Source organism: Hyla sarda, chromosome 4, assembly GCF_029499605.1.
Source record: "Hyla sarda isolate aHylSar1 chromosome 4, aHylSar1.hap1, whole genome shotgun sequence".
Taxonomy (NCBI): domain Eukaryota; kingdom Metazoa; phylum Chordata; class Amphibia; order Anura; family Hylidae; genus Hyla; species Hyla sarda.
The window spans coordinates 10,751,834-10,769,956 of NC_079192.1; the positions used below are offsets into that span (position 1 = coordinate 10,751,834).

Genomic DNA, 18,123 nt, shown 5'->3' on the forward strand with positions numbered 1-18,123 from the left:
ATAGGGGTGAGAAGATTACATTGTTCAACGTATACATTTTCCTGCATGTAGTTTAGATTTTTTCCAGAAGTATGACAAAATCAAACCTATATAAGTAGGGTATCATTTTAATTGTATGGACCTACAGAATAAAAATAAAAATGCAAAAACGGAAAATACCCTGTGGCATTAAGGGGTTAAAGGTAAAAAATGGGTCTGTCCTTAAGGGGTTAAGAACGCAGTGATTTTTTATTTTTGCACTTTCATTTTTCCCTCCTTGCCTTTTAATAGTCATAACGCTTTAAATTTTTCCCTACAGACCCATACGAGGGCTTGTTTTTTTTTTGCACAACCAATTATACTTTGTAACTTTGTTTATTTTTTTATTTTTACTACTTTTAAAAGGTTATAACTTTTTTTGAAAATTAATATCCTTAAAATTGTTTTCTTCTGACACCTATAACTTTTATTTTTCTGTATACAAGGCTGTTTGAGGGCTCATTATTTGCGCCATGATCTGTGGTTTTTATTAGTACCATTTTTTTTTATAGTTACTTTTGATCACTTTTTGAAGGTTTTCCACTCCTCGGTGATAACACTCTTTTATAGGCAAAAACCTGGATGTAGGTTTTCAAAAACCTAAGAAACACATCTGGCCCTCCAAGAAGCTGCTCCAAGTGGAACAAAAGGTGAATCCTTTCTCATATGGTACAGATAACAATGCTGCATCCACATCAACTTCATGTAGATTGGGGACCAGATTTGTAAGAAGATTAGTGGCATTGAACATGTCAACTGAATTCTAACGTTTTTTCCATTCCCCAAGCCTTAAATTTTCAGAACTGCTCTCCATAAAGGAGTCCATCATTTCTCTCTAAATATAATGTGTGACCTTCGTTTAACCAGAAGTTTTCCCAGTTTCTGTTTGTAACCAAGTTTCCTGTCCAGCTGTGTGAAATTTCATGTGCAATGACACTCACTAGAGAGTGGTCACCAGCCAGCACAGTAGGGGATACAAAGGTAAGACAAGGGTTCTCGATTACACCGTATGGGAATGATGGAGGTAAAATGAGCAGGTCATATTTCTCCCAGACATAAGGACTCACCAGAGACTCCACATATTTCAGCTTTTTTTTTGTCTCAGCAAATTCATAGACGGAAGCTTTCAGTAGTTCTATCTCAGTCCATAATGTGGTCCTAGGACCAATCTTCTTCCCTCCAAAGTGCTAACCACTAGAGCTATTAAATAACTTGGTATGGGCACTTTTCGCATAAAACAATAGATCTTACTACTGCAGTTGTGTGGGTCAATAAAATCTCATTCACCAACTCCTTAAATGGACACCTGACAGTAATAGGTACATTTCACCGATTGAGTATTTTGACAAGGAATGATAGTCCTGCAATGTATGGCCTAGCACTGGATAAAGAGATAAGGAGGATACCTTCCTGCAGTCTGTTCAGGCTTAATCCATTAAGGATGCAGGGTGTATGGGTACACCCTTGCATCCTGGTAGTTAAGGACACAGGGCGAACCTGTTTGCCCTGCATATTTCCGATCACTGATGCTAGCCGCTCGGTGATCGGCTGGGATTACTGTTGTAATCGCTTAGCAGTAATCCCGGTGTAGTAAAGAAAACTGTGTCTTGCAGCCGAATGTGACTGCACAGCTGGGAAAACTACTGAGTCACTTAAGACTTAGTTACTGGCAGTGTCACTAACCCACCGGGCTGTGTTGGAGAGACAGTTTTTTTTTACACCTTGGTACGCTCTCACAGCGGGAGGAAGCACACTGTCTCCCCGCTGTGAGAGCACCTTGCTAGGACACACAAGTTGCTGGCTTGCGCTTCTGTGGAACACATTTCTCCGCTTCTGTTCCCTAATCTTCACTCTCTGGGATCGGGGAACAGAAGGGCTGCGCTGCGGGGGGACAACTGACAGATTCAGCGCTGCAGGGGACAGGCTTACAGACAGCGCTCTGCTTGGGGCACATTTCTTCGTTTCTGTTCCCCGATCTCCACTCCCGGGGAACAGAAGCGCTGGCTGCACAGCGGGGGACACCTGGCAAGAACCCCCAGCGGGGATACATCGCGCTGAGGAGGGATAAATTTCTTTGCGCAGCTGGGGACAACTGACCTAAATAGCTGTTACTCAGCAGGGAAATGTGCCCAAAGTGGAGGCCGCGGGGTCCAGGAAATATGTCCACAGCAAAGGCAGCTACTCAGCAGAGATCTGTACTGAGATCCCCACTATAGATCTGCCTTGACTACAATCTCCGCTCTGGGCACAGGAATCTCGGGCACTGCTTTCACAACAATCTCCGCTCTATATTTTACAGTGCTGCTCGCTGCTGACAGGCTGCTTTCATTTCAGTCTCAGCTCTGGGCACATTTCTTCACCACTGACTCGGGGGGATCTCAAGGCACATTTCACATCGCTGTCTCAGGAAACATTGCACAGTGCTGCTCCGCTGCACATTTCTTGTAGGAGAGGGCCACTACGTTTGAGTCCACAGATGGCTGTCAAAGTTTTGATATTAGACAATATATCACGTGTTCCAGCACCCATGTGGTATATTATGCCACATGTGGGTGCAAAAAAGTATACATTGGTCTCACATCGAGAGAACTTAAGATCCGTACTAGGGAACATGTGAGGGATATTGTGGCAGCTAAAAACGTTGATGAGATGATTACATTAAAAACTTTACCCCGCCATTTCAAACAGGTCCACGGTTGTGATCCAAAGTCATTGCGGATTAAGGGGATAGAAAAAATACAAAGCGGCATCAGAGGGGGCAATGCAAAGCAAATTTTGGCAAGAAAAAAGTGCCGTTGGATTGTCACTCTAGGTACGATGGCCCCCAGAGGGCCTCAATGAGCAATTGAGTTTTGTCCCATTTTTGTGATATATATCCATCCTGATTTTTTACTTGTTATTTCTTTTGTCTTTATATGTGTTTTAGATTGTAGTAGCTGTTCCCGTATATACCTCAATAGGATCCAGTCTTGCTATAGTACCAGAAGAAATGCTGTTGATAATGTAAAAATATTGGGATGCAATTAAGATTCGAGAAGATACCAGTATTAAAAAAAATAAAAAAATATAAAAAAATGAAATTGTTTCCTCACTATATGGGTATTGGGTAAACCTTTCACTTCTATTATCACGGGTGTTTATCACAATTCACAATTTTCTGAGTTTTATTTTTATTTGCACTTTCACAACCTCTTCTCTTTTTTCTATGACGGGGCATATAACTTATGTAAATGAATATAAACCGATATAAGGACCTCAAAATGTTATATGACATGTAAAGGGTGTCCCATAAAAACTAAGAAATGAGCCTATTCGATATGTAAATGAAAGTATGCACTTTATGACATCATGAAAAAATTTATATTTGTGTCAGTTAATAATATTATTGTCACGATGGTAAATGATGGATATATTTCCATGTCTTAAGTGGATAATGCAATATATTGTTTATTTTTTATTCAAGATTTATTAGAAGTTTTCTTACATATAAGAAAAAAGTAAAGATAAACAAAACAAAACAGTACCAAGTAACATCATCCAGTATATCTAGAATATAAGAAGTACAGTTGCGGGGTCCGGAAACACAACAAGGCGGTGGGAGGTAATTCTATCAGATCTCTGCTGTCTGGAGGAGTTAAGTAAAGTAAAGTCCTAAATCTCCGGGGCATTGCATATATTCAGGACAGTCCACCATTAAAGAGTTAGCAACTGAAGTAATGCAAAAGCACAACAATATAGAACTGGCAAAACAACAAGAATATATTGATCAGATGAAGAGAAGAAAAAAGAAAAAAAAAGAAAGAAAAAGAAGCATGAGACAGAAAGCAGTGGGAGGTGGTGTGAGGAGGCAAGGGGAGAGGCAGGGAAGGAGGTTAGGGAGGAAGACGAGCAGAGGGGGTCAAGGAGAGTGGAAGGTAGGAGAAGAAGAGAGAAGATGGGGAGCGGATCCAATTTAAGCGGTGCTTGATTACCTCGCAAACGTGGGTGACGTCCAACCTCCACGGCATTTAAACCCCCTGGCAGTGATATAGCAAAGGAGGTGGGATATGTATTGAGATGAGGGTGGCAGCGAAGCATGAATGACAAGGGGAGAGAGCTGTAGTGCATAGGATGCTGTGGTCCTATTCCACAAGGTGGAGGGAAGGAAAGGATGGGGAGGTTTGGAAGTAGGTCCATGGGTACTAAGTCGCGTGGAAGAGCTCATGAGTGTCGTGTACTGCGGCCGTGAGTTCCTCCATTCTGTGGATATGGGATATTTCACTGAGCCAAGATGTCACTGTTGGGGGTTAAGTGAATTTCCACAAACGCGGGATTATAATCCGTGCTGCTATAAGTAGAAAGGCAATTAATCTGGAGGTATGGGTAGGTATCGATGAGGGGAGTATTGTAAGAAGGACTATTTCCGGTATGGGGTCTGGGTGTATTGGAGTAATACGCTCAATCGTATCTAGCACTTTGTTCCAGAAGTCGAGTAGGGGGGGACAGAATAGCCAAATATGTAGCACGCTACCTTTATCCGAGGCACAGCGCCAACAGACGTCTGAGACACCAGGATAAAATGTCACCAGTAGTGTGGGGACTCTATACCATCTGGTCAGTATTTTATAATTTGTTTCTTGTGCTTTGCAAGATAGGGACGATTTATGACAGTTTTTTACGGCTTTGAGCCAGTCCTCATCTTCGATGGGAGTCCCCAAATCCTTCTCCCATCCTGATCTGAAGGGAAGACGTAGACGATTCAACGAAGAGGAGGCTATACAGAAGACTGGTGGAGTGTGGTATAGGGTGGGTAGAGAGGCATAGGCGTTCGAATTTGGACATGGGGCAATGGAGACATAGTTTTTCCTTCATGGTCTGGTAGTAATGTTTCAGTTGGGCATATTGGAAGATTTGAGTCGGGGATGGAGTTGTATCAACAAGGAGTTCGTCAATAGACTTAAGTGAAGATGGTGTCAATAGGTTGGCGAAGGTAATACCGTGACCTTTGTGGAAAGTTCGGAAGTGGTAGTTCCAAAGGGTCAGCGGAAAGGTGGGGTTGTTAAAAAGTGGAGTAAGGAGTCCATCAGGTGGGAAAAGTGCCATTTTGGACAGATACACCTTAAGTGTACGATGTATCGAGCAGAGTCCCGGAGGGAGTGTTGCAGCATGTACAGGGGCATTGCGTGGGTATCACAGAAATGCCATCAAGTTGCTGTCAATCGTCTGCCCATCAAGGATCACCCATTGTTTGTGACAGCAATCCAGTACTCTGCTCAATATAGTTGCCAAGTAGTAAGATAGGTAATCTGGTAGGGCTAGACCCCCTTCAGATTTCTTTCGGATGAGAGAATGTATGGCCAATTTGCTTTTTTTCCCGGCCCAGACGAATTCCGATTGAAGTAGTGACAATTCTCTGAAGAAGGTGCGAGGTAAGTGAGTAGGGAAACCGGAGGTAAAGAAGTCTGGGTAGGGCATTCATCTTCATGATGTTCACCCTGCCCAGCCAGGAGAAATCTTTCCTCTCCCATTTTGTCAGGTCTTTCCTCAATGTGGATAATAAAGGAGGGAAGTTGAGTTTATGTGTGTCTGATAAATTGTGCGGAACCTGAATTCCTAGGTACTTGAGTGAAGTGGTGCACCACCTAAAGGGGTACACATCCTGAAGGTGTTTCAGCAGGGGTGTGGGCAGGGTCAGATTTAGGGCTTCGCACTTGTCATGATTCAGTTTGTAGTTGCTGAATCGTGAGAAGAGACGAATCATGGATAAGAGGGATGGTAAAGAGGTGATAGGGGAGGATAGGTATAGCAAAAGGTCATCTGCAAAGGCCGAGCATTTGAAATGGCACGATCCAACGGTGAGCCCCCTAATAGAAGGGTTCTGACGAATGTCCACCAGGAGATGCTCCATACAGATCACATATAGGAGAGGAGATAGGGGGCAACCCTGTCTTGTGCCACTGCATATGGTGAAGGGCTGTGAGAGACAACCATTCACTCTGATCTGGGCCTGAGGGTGGGTGTAGAGGGCTAATATGCGAGAAAGCATTGCGTCACCGATACCTATTTGAGTGAGAGCGGCAGCCATGAAGCCCCAATCCACCCGGTCTAAGGCTTTTTCGGCATCAAGGGAAAGGAGGAAGAGCGGGGAGGCATGTTTCTTGGCGTAATGCACCGTGGAGAATGTGCAAAGCGTATTATCCCTCGCCTCTCTGCCTCTAATGAAGCCAACTTGGTCTGGGTGGATCAGGGCTGGCATGTGTGCCGCTAGTCTGTTGGCTATCAGTTTGGCGAATAATTTGGTGTCGGAGTTCAAGAGGGAGATTGGACGATAGCTGGAACATAACATTGGATCTTTGCCTTCCTTGGGAGTGACCGTGATGTAGGCCTTCAGGAAGGAGGGGGGGGGGGGGGCGAAGTCACAGATATGGAATTGAACGCCTCTAATAAAACAGGAGTAAGGGTTTGGCGTAATAATTTATAGAACTTAGCTGTATAGCCGTCAGGGCCAGGACACTTCCCCAGAGGCAATGACGAGATAACGGCGTCCAATTCCATAGGAGTGAACGGGGTCTCTAGATCTTGTATTATCGAAGGGGTAAGTCTAGGGAGGGCAGTGCATTCCATGCATTGGGGCAGAGAAGGGGATGTGGACTCCAATTTGGAGGGGGTTGACATGGGTGGGAGATTATACAGGGACATGTAATACCAACGGAAAGTCTCCAAGATATCGGGTGTTAAGTGGCAGGGGGTACCGGAGCAAGATTGTATTTTAGGAATGTACAGGGAGGATTTTTTGTCTTTGAGGGCGGCAGCAAGTAGTTTCCCCGATTAATTTCCCCACTCATAAAAAAGTCGACCAGTGATCTGTGTATAGTATTTGTGTTGGGAGGATATAAGAGTTAAGAGTTCACTACGCGTTTGGACAAGTTCTCTCATAATGGTATCTTGTTGCGATTGTTTATGTTGTGTTTCTAAGATTTGTAGAGTCTGGTACAACTTGTGGAGTTTCGCTGACACCTCCCTCTTCAAACGAGACCCGTGTTTAATCAGCAGACCCCTGAGGACACATTTTAAAGCCTCCCATTTTATCATGGGGGAGGATTCATCTGAGGTATGATCATGGAGGAAGTTCGCAATGGTGTCCGAAAGATCCTTAAAGCACACTGTATCTTTATGCAGGGACTCATTTAGTCTCCAGGAGGGGTCTCGCAAGGGAGGGGAGTGTCAGCGAACAATAGACCGGTGAATGGTCAGAGAGGACCCGTGCACCAATGGAGGTGAGGGTAACAGAGGGGAGGAGGAAGTGAGGGCAGAAGATATAATCTATGCGGCTGTAGGATTGCCTCGGAGAGGAGTAGAATGTAAAGTCCTTGTCTTGAGGGAGGAAAGCTCTCCACACATCGCACAGCTGCATGGAATGGAATCTCTTTCGCAATGCCCTCAATTTACTATGTGAGACAGTCGAAGAGTCTGAGGATGTGTCTATCTGCGGGAACAACGGTAAATTGAAGTCCCCACTTAAGAGGATAGGGCCTATTGCAAAGCCTGAGAGAGCCGTCAACGTTGTAAGGAGGAATGGTCTCTGGGCTCTGTTAGGAGCATAGATAGATGCTACAGTGAAGGGTTGGCCAGATATCTCACAGGTCGTAAAGACATATCTAGTATTGGGGTCAGGTAGGGTCGAGATTATTTTAATCGGGAGGGACTTCTGGAACGCTACTGATACCCCTTTCCATCTGGAGTTGGGGTTAGTGCTGTGAACCCAAGTCGGGTAATATTTAGAGGGTATATTGGGTATGTCCAGTTTTAAAGTGAGTTTCTTGCAATGTAATAATGTGGGCTCTCTGTCTATGAAAGGAATAAAGTAATTGGGCACGCTTCTCAGCGGTATTAAATCCCTGGACGTTCAGGGAGAGTAATTTTATGTCAGCTGCCATGAGGTGAGGTGGGTGTTGACGTCAACTTACTGGAGTCGCCGTGGAGGTCCGACGTTCCCCATCTACAAAGTTGATGGATGAACAATTGTAGGATCCTGGGAAAGAAAGGAAAAAAGGAGAGGATTAGTAGGGAGGGAGAGGGACAGAACAGAGAAAAGAGTGGCCATAAGAGAATGGTCACAAGGGGACTAAGGGGAGCGACCTCAGAGGTCAGTGTCAGGATCAAGACCAGCTTGATCATAGCTCTAATGGGGGTCAGCATGGAAGGCGCACCAGGGACGAGAAGTGACACAGTGGTCTGGAATCTAAAGTGGATAGTGGGGTGTAATATAACCATTACCTGGTTAATGGGCTAATGTGTGAATCAGAGTGTGGGGTTCCAATTGGTATCAGGTAGGAGAAGTCGTAAGATGAGGATGGAACCCCAAAAGTGTAGGACAAATTGTTTAATCGAGTGCAAGGGTGCCTCGTAAGTCTAGTTAAGTGTGGGAGGCAAGATTATCAGTTTGTATCTAGAGCCGCGAGGGCGAGGCAGAAACAATAGTCAAGAGGCGAGCGGGGGTAGCAAAACAAGTGTGGAGGACAAAACTTTGAAATCTGCAATAGGCATAGCTGATTATTACAATAAGACAATATGAAGGTGCATAAGTCAGGTTTTGCGCTCTTGACACGTGAAGCGGTGTGTCAGTTGCAGCGAGTCGGATCTTTCATTGTGATGCTGTGGAGACTCCGTGGGGCATGCTTTGGGCCATGTAGTAGGTAGAAACAGTCCGTTCCAATCAGGCAAAGGGACCGAGGGGAGCTTTCCTGGCAAGTCCTCAGGTCTGCGCAGTGTCGCAGTCGTGCAACCATTGCGAGCTGTCAGGGAGAAGGGGAAGCCCCATCTGTAGGTAATTTGAGCATTCTGCAGCAGTAGGAGAAGCGGTTTAAGAGATGCTCTCAGCTTGAGGGTGCGCAGAGATAAATCAGGATAGATGGAGATCGGAGAACCATTGTATGTTAAGTGTCTCAAGTCTTTCTCTTTGCGCATAATGCTTTACTTGACATTGTAGTGGTGAACTCTACAGATCACATCTCTAGGCTTTGAAGGATCCGGGTTCTTCGCCTTTAGTGCTCTGTGAGCTCTGTCTAACTCAAGCGGTGTATCGGGCAGTTGTTGTATAATTTCATTGGAGATTTTCTGTAGTATCCCAGTAAGGTCTTGGGGTAGGACCGATTTGGGTAGGCCTTTCAATCTGATATTGTTGCGTCTGTTCCTGTTGTCCAGGTCATCCATCTGATCAATCATGGAGGCTTGTTGGATAGAAGTAGATTTTGCATGTTCGTTCAGGGCATGGATTTGAGAGGATATAGACTTAAGGAATTCCTCTAGGTCACGTACTTTATCAGTTAGTTTCGAGACCTCCTCTTTAACTGGCTTGAGGTCTCTCCACCAGGCAATTTTAAGGTCTGAGGCGAGGTTCTGCATATCTGCCTTTGTGGGTAGGATTGCCAGTAGGGCCTGTAGCTCAGGGAAGCACTTCAGGGTGTTGGTGGCAGCCTCTGGAGTAGGTAAGTCAGTGCCTCTATGTGGGTGAGAGTGGTCCAGAGGTCAGTCAGAAGTGAAATGGCATCTAGGCGGGCGTCTCCGGTCAACAATAGTATCATCAGATGAAGAGTGTCCAGGCTGAGAAGAACCAGCAGGAGGTTGCTTCATGGGAGTTTTAAAGAGAGTTTTTTTGGCCGGTGGGCTGGCGCCCCAATAATCTGGTGTATCACTATCAGCAGCAGAACTGTGTGACCCGCCATCTGAGTCGGATTCCATAACTGCTGACCAATCTGTCACGTCTTGGGCTGGGGGACCAGGGGCCCGGGTAAGAGAGATGTCAGACTGGTCTCTCGGTCTCTTTTCTGCCATAGGTGTAACAGCAGTAGGTGACAGCTGTGGGTGCTGTGCAGAAGAGAGGTGCAAGGATGCCTGGGTCATCAATTCAGGGGACATCATGAAGGCCTTTATCTGAGCACTCAGGGGTGTCAGTGTAGGTGCAGCTGATGGATCGAGGAAGGAGCGTTCATGTAAGGGCATGTGAGCTGGGTGTTGCTGGGGGGTCACCAGAGCAGGGGCAACTTGCGGGGACTGTGCACCCAGTAGTAGCACATTTGAGGAGCCTCCCCTCCTTGCAGGTGATGGTGGGGGTTGGGAGGAGGCCTCACTCGCCACCATCTTGTCGCACCTGGCATCCGGTGCAAGAGGGTCACCTACTTTCAGTACCACTGCACCTCTCGGGGCTCTCTGTGGGAGTCCTGCGGTGTCCGGGCTCGTGGAGAGATCCCTGGCTGGCGTGGAGGCCGATTGAGCTGCGGCCATGTCTGTGCGCCGGGGAGATGCGTCCGCAGGCTCCGGGAGCACAGGCGCCTGCGCAGTCAGTGATGTCGGCTGCGTGTGTATAAGCGGAGCAGGCCGCGTCTCTTCAACGGGTCCCAATGGCGGGTGGAAATAAGCTTTGATGCCTGCAGGTTGGTCACTGGGTGCTGGTATATCAAAAGAACAAAAAATGTAAGAGTGTTCAGGGTAGTGCCTAAAAAATAACTTTTATTTGGATCATTAAAAATCACCCAAAAATGTGTTTAATTCCAACACCATTAAAATGAATATATATAGACCACCGGGAGCAGAATCTTCTTGAAACAAAAGATTTTATATGTACAAGATCAGTGTATCAGATCAATACAAGAGATATTAAATAGGTCCTTGGCATAGGTAACAGGTCATCCATCTGCAAAAAGAAGATTCTCCTATCCCTATGTATCCTGTAGGGAAAAGCAGCAGATATACATAAATGGTAAAACACTGTCCTTATAATGTATGCCAGGACTCTGTCCGTTGGTCCACGGATCCCTGGTTAGCGGGGCGGGCGCGACAACCTGCTGTAGACAGACGCCGACAGTTCACACACCGGAGTGAATAGAGCTGGACGGAGCCAGCTCCCTGCGCCACAGCAGGTTTTTGGGTGATTTTTAATGATCCAAATAAAAGTTATTTTTTAGGCACTACCCTGAACACTCTTACATTTTTTGTTCTTTTGATATATCTGAATGCTGGGTCCTTACATATCTACGTTCAAGTGATTATCACTGGGTGCTGGGGCAGAGGATCTCTTGTCTCTGCCTCCGTTGCGGCCTCCCATAACCCTTAAGTATGCCTCAGAAGCTGTAGCCCAGCGGGAGCTCTCACACTGTGCTTCTCATCAGCAGTGCGCCAAGCCACGCCCCCCCCCCCCCCTCCCAATATATTGTTTTTTATGTGGTGGTCAAATCATATTCATGTGAGGATTTTTGGAAAAACTTCCTTAAGTAACCTATATTTTAAACATAGGATATTAAAATAACTTCTTGTAGATAAAAACAAAAAACTTCAGTGGTAAAATATAAATGCCGCTAGGTATAAGGTATATAATATATTGATACTTTAATAATTTTAAGCATGGTATTTGCTATAACAATCCCTCCTACTTACCGGCATTTATTGATAAGCATTGCGCATGCACAGGTTACTAGAGATGTATTTACTATGCAAACACAAACTCATCACATCAGAGGGCGCGTCATTACACCGCGCCCTCTGCGTGCTGATGTAATGAAAGGGCAACATAGCCCTCAGAGCACACAATGTGGGCAATGCAAGACCAGATATCCGAATATGCAAGAGGCGTCCCGGAACTTGAGGCAAAGAACAGGTATAAAAGGGAACAGAGAGCAAAAGTTAGACAAGCCCCCTGAGGAAGGAGCGAAACAGTGACTGTAGGGGTCCAGTGGTGTGCAGACGTACATACATCATGGGTGAGTGCATATGATTTCACAATAGTTTACTACCTGGCAGTGTGTGCACGATACATGCACACAGAGCAAAACTTTGGGCTCCGGATAGGTCACTATAGACTGGAGGTATAGCCCCCGCTAGAGATATTTATTAGTCCGCGGTCCATAACGAGAATTCTACATGGTTCATGTGCAATATCAAAATGTTAGCACTTGCATTTTATATGGTCTGTACCCCACTGAAAGTTTTTATTGGTGTGCCTTTTGTGAGTTACACCTCATGTTTTAACTTTATTCTATGATGTACAATAAAGTTTGGTATTTTTTTGGAGAATGTTGTAGCTCTCTTTTTTCTCTTTGGTAAAAGATTTAGATATATAGGGGGAGATTTATCAAAACCTGTGCAGAGGAAGAGTTGACCAGTTACCCATAGCAACCAATCAGCTCGCTTCTTTCATTTTTAAATAGGCCTGTGAAAAATGAAAGAAGCAATCTTATTGGCTGCTATGGGCAACTGGTTAACTTTTCCTCTGCACAGGTTTTGATAAATCTCCCCCATAGAGCCCTCCCAGTGATAGGAGGTAACTATTATGCCTAGACCCGCTATGAGGCGAATATATAGCATTAAGTGCACTAAAGGTCTAGTTGGACTTTTGTTTATAAACATTTCTTGTAAGGTATAAGGCTGTAAAGTATATTATTTTATTCATTATTCATTTCCTGTATCCCATATTTTGACATTGTTATTATCACATACATTACCCCGCCTCTCGTTCCAGCAGACTGCTAAGCGGCTAGATGATACACACGGATTCATCACCAGCTCAGTGAAGTTTTTATACACATTATAACATCACTAACCCATGCCCTGCCCGCTGCAAACAATCCTCAAGATACGTATCTCAGACTCCGGACATGCTGCGAGATCTGTCTGCACATCACTGTGAATCCAGGTTCAGTAGCAGGTTCACGCTATGCTACACTATGAAGTTACGATGTTACAACGCACGGACCTAACACCCCGACAGATATAAAGCTTGAAACTGGGCACTTTGTGTTTTCATCTGAACAAATTACTCAGTGTGGGACATGTATCAAAGATTTTACCCCTGTTTTGTGTTAAAATTTGTGTGCAAAATTTTGTGCAAGCTGTTTTTTTTTGCGTCTTTTCTATGCGTACATTCTGGTGGAACATTTCCTCCAGATGTGTAGGTTTGGGTGTACCTTGGAGTGATATATTCGGTACCCACGAATTTATTAACTGCGTACATTTCATTTACCCACAGAAAACTTACACAATGACCATATTTTTAACGCAAACATAAGCTATCTTGGACTGCAAGTAGCAAGATGCTCTAAATCATCGATTTCATTTTTCAAAGAGTGGAGGTATGAGGAGATTACTATATTTGCCTGCAATTTATAAAACTCATTGCGCAAGATTGATAAATTTAGTGCATCTGCGCAAAATGTAGAAGTCGGCAAAAGGGTTAAACGGTTTCTACCATACACAAATAATGATACATGTCCCCCAGTGTTTTATATAGAAATATCAGCCTTATGTATTGCATTTTATGAATTCCTATCTATCAGTGCAGGGTCACATTTTTTCATAGAGTTAAAGTGGATTGAAGCCGCCATATTACTACACCTATTACTGAAGTTATCAGACGGGTGCACCTGTTTCCCGGTCTTATTCACGGCCCGGAAGTTTTACCTGTATACGTGTATATAGTGAGTTTAGCCTATGTTTTATACCATGCACGTCATGATAAAGAGCTCAGACCGAGCTTGAAACGCCATGAATGTTGCTACCACTGTATGTATGAATGATGAAGAAATAAAGAATACCATTTTATTGGGAGAAGCGCCAGGACTGGAGAATTTTTTCTGTTCTAAAAAGATAATTCATACAGGGGGGATGCTAATACTTAAAAGGGTATGCTACTACTTTCAGAAGAGCTGCTAATTTATACAGCGGGGCGCTACTACAATGCAAAGGGACTTGTCTACCTACTGGAGCAACCTAACTAGCTAGTCTGGTAGGGGGGAGAGGAACTAACCTAAAACTGCGGGAGGACTCGGGTGGGGGCCCCGAAATTTCTGATGGCAGGCCTGCATGTGGTCATAAAATTACAAGTTCCCTTCATTCTTATCTTTCCGTTACAGTTTAATGAAATACATACAGTTTGGGATGTTATTGACATTTCTTATGGGTAAAGTATTCATTATATATCTATGAACAGAGATATATGTGGAGAAATAGATACAGATCACAGAAACACTTACTTTTTACTAATTTTGATGGATCCTTCGGCTTTTTCAGAAAATCAACGACCCTGGGATTGTACTTATACAAAGTGTCATAAACCTTCTCTTTGTCAGAGTCATCACAGTATCTGATAATATCATACAGACGTCTCATCCTGTCCTCAGGTTCTGATATTCTCATTATATAATCCCGCTCTTCTCCTGTCAGCAGATTATTCCTGTACAGATCATATATAACTGGACGTATAATTTTTATTCCATAAATCAGATCCTGTTTGTGTCGGTTTATAAAGTGATTTCCAGCTGTAGAGACAAGAAATACAAGAATCACACAGAGGGATGAGGATAAACCATCTAATGTTTTACCTGATGTCATTTATTGTAGATAATGTAAGTGATGTCAGAGGAGAAGGACCATCAGTCTATATATGAGGAGGGGATAATATAGTCCCTGTTCACACCAGGATTGTCCATCAGTCTATATATGAGGAGGGGATAATATAGTCTCTGTTCACACCAGGATTGTCCATCAGTCTATATATGAGGAGGGATAATATAGTCTCTGTTCACACCAGGATTGTCCATCAGTCTATATATGAGGAGGGGATAATATAGTCCCTGTTCACACCAGGATTGTCCATCAGTATATATATGAGGAGGGATAATATAGTCTCTGTTCACACCAGGATTGTCCATCAGTATATATATGAGGAGGGATAATATAGTCCCTGTTCACACCAGGATTGTCCATCAGTCTATATATGAGGAGGGGATAATATAGTCTCTGTTCACACCAGGATTGTCCATCAGTCTATATATGAGGAGGGGATAATATAGTCTCTGTTCACACCAGGATTGTCCATCAGTCTATATATGAGGAGGGGATAATATAGTCCCTGTTCACAACGGGATTGTCCATCAGTCTATATATGAGGAGGGGATAATATAGTCTCTGTTCACACCAGGATTGTCCATCAGTCTATATATGAGGAGGGATAATATAGTCTCTGTTCACACCAGGATTGTCCATCAGTCTATATATGAGGAGGGGATAATATAGTCCCTGTTCACACCAGGATTGTCCATCAGTCTGTATATGAGGAGGGGATAATATAGTCTCTGTTCACACCAGGATTGTCCATCAGTCTATATATGAGATTTTTAGTTTACTCCTCCATTTAGCTGCTATTCCTGTGAAACACTTAAAGGGTTAACAAACTTTGAATGTCATTTTGATTACTTTGAGGGGTGCAGTTTCTATAATGGGGTCATTTTTGGGGGATTTCTTACAGAAAGGCCTCTCAAATCCACTTCAAATTGAACTGGTCCCTGAAAAATTCAGATTTCGAAATTTTTGTGAAAAATTGGTGCAAAACTTTGAAGGCCTCTATTGTCTTCAAAAAGTAAAAACATGTCAATTTTATGATGCAAACATAAAGTAGACATATTGTATATGTGCAATAAAAAGAATAACCACACACACTGTATTACTGTAATTAATCTTCTTTGTTTATGTATATTCTTCAATATTACAAAAATTCCAATGGTAAATAATCACCCAAAGTGTGTAAAAAAAATTGTCCGCAAGATGTTACCAGGAGATATAGCCGGCTTCTCAGGCTTCCATGTGCAACTGCACCACCATTCTTTTTCTGCCGTCACCGTTCACTGCTGGTCAGGTAGGAACGTTTGCAACGTTTCAGAGGCAACGTCTCCTTTGTCAAGCATGGTGCAAATTCCCATCACCACAATACATAGCTCAAAAACTCTTGCGAGATTTCAATTCTGAAAACGTACATAAGTATTACAATAATTAAAATCTATTTGATGTATATGGATCTAGACAGAAGCAGCAACTATATTCAAAGGAATACATTAAAATTACAAATCTCATTAATCCCATGGGGCTGTAAAGTGCACAATTTTTGAATTCAGCGTACCTCACTTCTTAGTAATTTTATTTTAATCTGTTCTTTATTTTCTCCTTCTATACTCTCCAATACCTGCCATCTCAGTTCATTGACATTATGGCCCTTCTCAAAAAAAATGTCTAGCTACACTCCTTTCATATTTCTCTTTCTGTTTCTGACCACCTTCCTCGGGTGCCTTTTTATATGTACGGATTGCACTTTTATGTCATTAATTCTCTGTTTAATAGTTCTCATAGTTTTCCCCACGTAGCCCTTTCCACAGGGGCACTTCAACAAATAGACCACAAGAGTACAGTGATCCCTCAACTTACAATGGCCTCAACATACAATAATTTCAACATACAATGGTCTTTTCTGGACCATTGTAACTTGAAACCAGACTCAAAATACAATGCTACGGACAGTCCAGATCTGAAAAACGTGTCAATGGCCGGAAGAATGGGCATTCACTGTTAAATCACCTGTATTACTGAAGGGCATGCACTGACTGGCTGTTTGGTAGCACCCCCTACAGTACAGGGAGGTATTACATGTTCTTTACTACACTTTACCTGTGCCAGGGATAGCTGCTCCAGGTGGGGACAGCTCCATTTTACTTTTTTTGGGACAATATCTATGTAGAGGACAGGAGCTTCTTCGGGGTCCTGTACAGTACACACAGTGATTACAGCTCCCAGAAGATCTTTCTTACTTTTATATGTAAGGATTTGCTTTATCTATATTACCGTAGTTATCTACCTATTTTTCTTTTAGCCTCACTTTTTCCTATTTTTGGATGACATTTTGGGGCTTCAGAACCAATTACCAGGTTTCCATAGAGTTATGGTCTCAACATACAATGGTCTTCCTGGAACCAATTAATATTGTAACTTGAGGGACCACTGTATTATTGCAAGAGTGCCAACCCTTGATGGGAATCTTGGTCCCGAGATGGCTGGTATTGGAGAGTATAGGTAGAATAGAAAAAATATATTATTAAGCTCACCACTGTAGAATGCAGCAACTGAAGATCCAGTGAGAATAGGAGAGCAGGGCAGACAAACAACGGGCCGTGTCCCGGATACAAATGAAGGAGAAATTGGAGATTGGAGAGTATAGAAGGAGAAAATAAAGAACAGATTAAATTAAAAATACTAAGAAGTGAGGTACGCTGAATTCAAAAATTGTGCACTTTACAACCCCATGGGATTAATGAGATTTGTAATTTTAATGTATTCCTTTGAATATAGTTGCTGCTTCTGTCTAGATCCATATACATCAAAAAGAATGACGGCAGAAAAAGAATGGTGGTGCAGTTGCACATGGAAGCTTGAGAAGCCGGCTATATCTCCTGGTAACATCTTGCGGACAATTTTTTATACACTTTGGGTGATTATTTACCGTTTGAGTTTTTGTAATATTGAAGAATATACATAAACAAAGAAAGATTGATTGCAGTAATACAGTGTGTGCAGTTATTCTTTTTATTGAGATACTGGGTTTATAGGGCACCCGGTCACCACACTTTCCCCCAAATACCACATATCCTATTTTCTAAAAGAAAACTGTATATGTGCCACAATAGGTCATCTATTTGGCATGACTGCTTTCCTTACAAGCAGATAATTTGATTTTTTTTTTAAATGCTAATTTTTCAATTTCTTTCAAGAAATTTCAGAATTTTGAAATGTTTTTAAAGAATATATCAGAATGATAAGTAAAATTATCTCAGCGATATTAACCCCTTAAGGACTGAGCCCTTTTTCACCTTAAGGAATGCTTTTAGTTATCATTCTGATTCCGAGATAGTTTTTTCGTGACATATTCTACTTTAACATAGTGGTAAAATTTTGTGGTAACTTGCATCCTTTCTTGGTGAAAAATCCCAAAATTTGATGAAAAATTTTAAAATGTAGCATTTTTCTAACTTTGAAGCTCTCTGCTTGTAAGGAAAATGGATATTCCAAATATTTTTATTTTTTTATTCACATATACAATATGTCTACTATATATTTGCATCATAAAATTGATGAGTTTTTACTTTTGGAAGACACCAGAGGGCTTCAAAGTTCAGCAGCAATTTTCCAATTTTTCACAAAAGTTTGAAACTCACTATTTTTCAGGGACCAGTTCAGGTTTGAAGTGGATTTGAAATACCCCATAAAAGACCCCATTATAAAAACTTCACCCCCCAAAGTATTCAAAATGAC

General features: G+C 42.8%; 1 protein-coding gene and 1 pseudogene across 16 annotated transcripts in view; both read right to left on the reverse strand.

The window, feature by feature from the left end:
* Positions 1-18,123, reverse strand: part of LOC130367541 (uncharacterized) — a 459,996-nt gene that overhangs the window by 226,566 nt on the left and 215,307 nt on the right. For all 16 annotated transcript variants that reach the window (XM_056569992.1, XM_056569980.1, XM_056569981.1 and 13 more), the window contains one exon: positions 14,022-14,306. In XM_056569992.1, coding sequence (XP_056425967.1) covers positions 14,022-14,306 — 285 coding nt within the window. The remainder of the gene's footprint in view (positions 1-14,021; positions 14,307-18,123) is intronic.
* Positions 541-4,025, reverse strand: LOC130366636 (leukotriene A-4 hydrolase-like; annotated as a pseudogene).